The sequence below is a fragment of the Octopus bimaculoides genome, chromosome 30 (genome assembly GCF_046866305.1).
Source record: "Octopus bimaculoides isolate indiv1 chromosome 30, ASM4686630v1, whole genome shotgun sequence".
NCBI lineage: Eukaryota > Metazoa > Mollusca > Cephalopoda > Octopoda > Octopodidae > Octopus > Octopus bimaculoides.
Genome location: NC_142957.1, coordinates 9,679,514 through 9,686,085, shown reverse-complemented (window position 1 = coordinate 9,686,085; position 6,572 = coordinate 9,679,514). Strand labels below are relative to the sequence as shown.

At 39.9% G+C, this 6,572-nt stretch overlaps 1 protein-coding gene across 1 annotated transcript in view; it reads right to left on the bottom strand.

The window, feature by feature from the left end:
- Positions 1-228: 228 nt before the first annotated feature.
- Positions 229-6,572, bottom strand: part of LOC149130189 (uncharacterized) — an 8,489-nt gene continuing 2,145 nt past the window's right edge. The window contains exons 2-3 of the mRNA XM_089346404.1: positions 2,711-3,142; positions 229-2,163 (exon numbers count right to left, since the gene is read on the bottom strand). Of these exons, the coding sequence (XP_089202530.1) occupies positions 1,973-2,163; positions 2,711-3,142 (623 nt within the window). The 3' untranslated portion in view covers positions 229-1,972. The remainder of the gene's footprint in view (positions 2,164-2,710; positions 3,143-6,572) is intronic.

Here is a 6,572-nt window from a genome sequence, read left to right as displayed (position 1 = left end):
GCCCATGTCTCACTACCATGTAGCATAGCTGGCTTTATTTCTTTCAAGCATGCTGTCTTCATTTCTTTCAAGCCTTCGCAGGTCCTCAACAGTCACAGCCCATGTCTCACTACCATGTAGCACGCACAAGCATCATACAATCTGCCTTTTACTCCAATGACTTATAATTCAGCTTATAATGTGTGCGAATTAAATTAAGAAAATAACAAACAAGTGAACTCCATGATATAGCATGCACTTATGTTCAAATATTCTTTATTTAATTTTTCAAATTTAATTTGTTAAATAATATGTCACCTGTACTTTGTGAGTTGTTGTTGTCTTTCCTACATGTCACTTCAGTTCTCTTTTTTGTTTCATGCATTTTATTTTACAGGTTTTCTAATTCGTTTTTGTTTTGTTTTTGTTTTACAATAAATAATTCAACTTTTGTTTCAGTTTTCTAAATATTAATTTGCAAGGTTTTTAATATCCCTCAAAAAAAAAATGACAGTTTTCATTTGAGTATCAAATAAATTATGCGAAAATGTGTGCAAAAGAAAGAGTGAAATAGAGATATGATATTTACATATATATATATATATATATATATATTGGAAAAATTGGAGGTTTGCGAGCTTTATACTGTGCTCTACTACGTTCTTAATAGAATATACCATAATATATATGAAATAGTAAATCACAAAAACGAAGAACAAACACACAAAAAAAAAAAACAACGCGAGGATGTGGTACATGTAAAGTATTAGCAGACGCTCGGGGGAAGGAAAAAAAGATGGTTTAACGTTTCGAGCAGACGCTCTTCTTCGAAAACAGAGGAAAGTCCAAAAGAAAAGGAAAACGGAGGAAGAAAATCGCCACACACACACACACATATATATATATATATATATATATATATATATACACACACATATATATATACATATGTATGTATATATATATTTATGTGTGTACATGGATGTGTGTGAGTTAAGCTTATGATGCAGAAGTAATTCGGTAATTTTGGCTGCAATTCTGGCCCAAGGGCAGTGCTTTGGAAGGAGGGGGCTAAGTCGATTACATTGACCCCAGTCTTCAACTGGTACTTGTTTCATCGACCTTCACCCCCACCCCACCCGAAAGGATGAAGGGCAAAGTTGACCTCAGTGGAATTTGAACTCAGAGCGTAAAGACAAGCAAAAAAGACCCGCTAAGCATTTTTGCCTGATGTGCTAACACTTTGGTAATATTTAAGAGAAGCGGAAGGAGACTTGAATAATTAATTAACAATATCTGACACTAATTGTCAGCTATGTGAACACTCTCTATTTCTTAATTACTCTTTCGAACACACTCTACGTCTGTGTATAATTAGCTATCCACATGCTAGCTGCATCTACTTGTCTGCTTGCATATCTATCTATACCCACTGTGTCTTAATTACAACTGGTCAGTGAGCGATTCGCAGATTTTGTTTGAACATTAACTTTATACACGCACATACACGTATACATATATACATATAAAAATACATAAATTTATATGCATATATATATATATATATATATATGTGTGTGTGTGTGTGTGTGTATAGATAAAGAGAGAGGGTGTGAGAGAGACAGACAGACAGATAAAATAGATAGACACAGACAAATTGCCAGCTAGCTAGCTAGATAATGTATGTATATTTGTTTATATATGTGTGTTTGTGTGTATATGATGTGTGACAAAATATATATATACATACATATATATATATATATATATACATACATATATATATATATATATATATATATATATATATATATATATACACATATATACGCAAAGCACACAAAAAGAAAATAAATATATTATTGTAGTTGAGACCAGCTTTTCATTGGTTGAAATGTCATTCTGGGAAGACAATTGCCAGATGGTGTTGTATGAATGAAAGAAATATTCAATATTTGCGAGAGAAGAAAATTCCTACAAATTGAGTCCTCGTCTACACGAATCTGCAGGAAGGTACCAGTTTCTCAAGTTGGCACACGTTTGTCCAAATATCGAACAGAAGACCTTTGGGACAGTCTTGTTTAGTCACAACACCTTTGTTGCAGACATAGTAGGACCGGCATTTCGATTCAATATCTGGGTATCTTCCTTCAATTGGAATACTGTCCAAACAGGGTGGGTACACTGCAAATGTAGAAGCAGAAATAAAACGATTTAGTTATTTAGTGTAACAACTACGTATCATCATCATCATCATCATCATCGTTTAACGTCCGCTTTCCATGCTAGCATGGGTTGGACGATTTGACTGAGGACTGGTGAAACCGGATGGCAACACCAGGCTCCAATCTAGATTTGGCAGAGTTTCTACAGCTGGATGCCCTTCCTAATGCCAACCACTCAGAGTTAATTGTTTCAGAATCGTTTGTTTATGTAGTCGGCACTTAATGTATATCGGCTGAATGGACGTCAGTGATTGGTTGAAATTACAGAAATACGACAACTTTAACATGGAATAACTTAGGGATTTCTTTTTTTTTTAAGAAGACTAAGAGAAAAAGATGTTTTATATGACACATTCTACCAGTGTTCCAAGTTTCAAAGTGTTTCGTTAATGAAAAATGTGGCCCCCGTTTTAAAAAAGATCCCTTTTTTTTTTTTTTGCCCGGCGTGCTAACGATTCTGCCAGTTCCTGGCCATCTAATAAAAATAATAGAAATATTATACTTACACAAAGATTCCGTTGTGACTTCCGGTTCGGCTGTTGTTACTTCCGGTTTGACTGTTGTTACTTCCGGTTTGGCTGTTGTAACTTCCGGTGCAGCAGTACTTGCTTCTGGTGCAGCAGTACTTGCTTCTGGTGCAGCAGTACTTGCTTCTGGTGCAGCAGTACTTGCTTCTGGTGCAGCAGTTGTCACTTCCACTTCTGGAGTCGTTTGCTGTGGTTTTGGTGCTACAGTAGTTTCTGAAGTGGGGCACTCGACATTTTGCGGCCAGTCGCACACGCTGTACATCGGGTTGAAGACTGTCCCCTCCCCACAAGTCATTATGTATTCCACGTCGCCAACGCAGCGGATGAAAGCTTTGCAGTCACCATTCGGATGAGGACTATAGTCGATGCATTCCCCAGACACACGCACCACGGCTACGAGGGACAGGGACACTGCAACGAGACAAAAAGAAGAAGAAAAAACATTGCATTGCGTAATTCAGGTGTGGCTGTGTGATATAAGAAGCTTGCTTCCGAACCACATGGTTCTGGGTTCAGTTTCCCTGCGTGGAATCTAGGGCAAGGTGGAGCCCCAGCATGGCCGCAGTCAAATGACTGAAACAAGTAAAAGATAACAGATCGTCTGCAGCTATAAACTTTGATGTTTGTTTGGAAGCGATATCACAATTTCTCAAGAAATCATTATTAAATTTGACTCGGAGATCTTTTAGAAAAAAGAGCCTGTTTGAGAGGCTCTTGTTAACCATCAGTGTTTATCTTATTGCTTATTTCACTTCAGTGGAGGCGCAATGACCCAGTGGTTAGGGCAGCGGACTCGCGGTTTCGATTCCCAGACCGGGCGTTGTGAGTGTTTATTGAGCGAAAACACCTAAAGCACCACGAGGCTCCGGCAGGATGGTGGTGGCGAACCCTGCTGTACTCTTTCACCACAGCTTTCTCTCACTCTTCGAGAAAAAGCCGTTCACTCGAACGATCGAATCGATATTGTCGTACAACTGTATGATCCACCTGAGGAAACCAAGACCCAGTCCGAACTGCGCGAGTACGTAAAACAGGTACCGACGGTCTACCCTATCAAATGCTTTACCTTGGTCTAAACGAACCTTTACCAGAATTCTTACCATACCCTTCTACAGTGTAACGTATAAGATGAAGATTATCCTGGATGGTTTTGCCAGGGACTGCACAGGTTTGTGCCTCCCCAATCAGGCCATCCGCGACACACGTCAATCTTTTTGCTAGCACCTTGGCTAAAATCTTCATCTCTGCGTTCAGCAGAGTCATGGGCCTAAAATTATCTATATTATCCCCCTTGTCCGGGTCTTTCCTGACCAGCGTCACTACTCCCTGGTGCACAACTCTAGGAACAAACCCATTCTGTTGCCAGTTCACGTAAACGCTAGCCAGTACGTACCCGAACAAGTCTGGCATAGTTTTATATAGCTCGTACGGTAGACCATCGAGTCCCGGCGCTTTACCACCGCCGCAGTCCGCTATGGCTCCAATCACTTCCCCAGATGTAATCGACCACGTCCTGTCCCGAGAGGCGTGGCAGCCCGGCGAGGAAGTCTGTAAGGTCTATCCTACTATTCGGTCCATTGCTCCCCACGAAAAGCTGGGCGAAGTGCTCCTGAAAGGTCCGACACATCTCCTCGGGTTCGTTTATCAAATCACCTTGCGCATTCACCACAGATCGAATTATGGAGTCATTTCCACATGCCCATCCAGCGGCCTTGATTCCCTCGCACCCCATTGCACGAAGTCTAGCTCTGACGATACACCCCCATGTGTTTGGCTTCGAGGTGCTGGCTTAACTCCAGTCTCTTCGCCCTCACCTGGGATGCGTCGCCAGTTCTCATGGCTTCCTCTAGGGCCTTAACTAATTCAGTTTCCTTCTTACGCCCTCTAGCCACTAAACCTATTGTATTGTCTTTTGTATAACCTCTATATTTAGCCCCTTGTGGGTAATAAATTAACGAAGATGTCGGAATCGCCTCAGAGTAACAATTTATTTGTTTGAGTCTCGTCATTTTTGACCGCGGTTTGATTGTTTGTATATGTATACGAGGGGGTGCTGAAAAGTTACTGGCTTTAAGGGGGTCGTGAAAGGTCTTGTTGGAGACCCAACTTTCCGAGTTCTTTTGGAGGACTTAGAAAAACTGAAGGGCTACTGTGCTAAGTGTATGTGTCTAAGAGGGGAATATGTTGAATAAAATCATAATTAACCGATCCTCCTGTATTTTCTTTTACCCAACGGCAAGAACTTTTCAGCACCCCCTTACATATATATATAATTTATGTATATATGTATATTATTATTTATTGTTCAGTTTTATTTCAAGACTTCTTGCCAAAAGCGAAAGAGCCGGTTTCTAACCAAAATCCAAGGCTCCTTCTTTGAAATTTCAACATCAACAACAGGATATTTTTGTTTGTTTGTATGTATGTATGTATGTATGTATGTATGTATGTATGTAAAAAAAAATAGTATATATATAAAATTAAAATTATTCATATATACATATTTACAGACATTCACACACACACACACACCCATACATATATATATATATATATATACATATTTACAGACATTTTGTTGGATGGTCGTTGACTGTTCAGGAGTTCATCCGCCCTTTGACAGGTCTTATTTTTCGTCCTGCAGGGTGTCCAACAACACCCTCCTCACCAAGCAAGCCTGGTGGGGTTGCCAGTTTAGTCGCCGACGACCCGACCATGCAACAGGTTGTACTGGATTACATGTTACCAGTAGCACTGAAGAGCGACCTGACATATTCTGATTATATGTCTGTGCACACGGTTGAATGTGGTGTGTGCCAGAGGGTTTGCAAATCCAATGGGGGTCTTAAAAGACATGTTAGGATCCACAATGAGCGGAACTTACTTGCAGGTATTGGTAGTGCAAATCAGAGGTGCAATCTGTGTGGGTGATTTTTTCAAAACACTGTCTGGTTTAAAAAGCCACATCAGACGCCATGAAAGGGCTAAGGTGTAGGTGCAGGAGGTGGTCAAACTCTGTTTAAGGAGTAGACAACCACCATATATATATATATATATATATATATATATATATATATACGACGGGCTTATTTCAGTTTCCGTCTACCAAATCCACTCACAAGGCTATATATATATATCTACGTAGGTACTGTAAATTCAATTTAGAGGGAATACTTGATAAGTGTCCCCAGACACAACAGTATATTCTGTTTATATGTCTGTGCACACGTTTGAATGTGGTGTGTGCCAGAGGGTTTGCAAATCCAATGGGGGTCTTAAAAGACATGTTAGGATCCACAATGAGCAGAACTTACTTGCAGGTATTGGTAGTGCAAATCAGAGGTGCAATCTGTGTGGGTGTTTTTTTCAAAACACTGTCTGGTTTAAAAAGCCACATCAGACGCCATGAAAGGGCTAAGGTGTAGGTGCAGGAGGTGGTCAAACTCTGTTTAAGGAGTAGACAACCATCATGTATGTATGTATATATGTATGTATGTATATATGTATGTATGTATACGTTCAGATTTGCATGTCTTGTTTTTCTGTGTCTTCTCGTGCGTGTGCTTGCATATCTAGACACGCTCGTATATACTTAAATGATGAACTTCTGGAAAGTTTTACAGATATTTACAGTTCCAGTGATGGCTTGGATCTGTTGTCTTCGAATCAGCTTGCGTGTATGTATGTCCATTATTCGGCACTGTCATGGTATTAGCTGTCAGAAGTGAAAGTAGAAAAATCTGACAAGGAACGTTAACTGCTGGTTTGAGTTGATTCTTTGGCTACTGACAGCTAATACCATGACTGGCCGGAGCGAGCTATCTGTCTGTCTGTCTGTCTC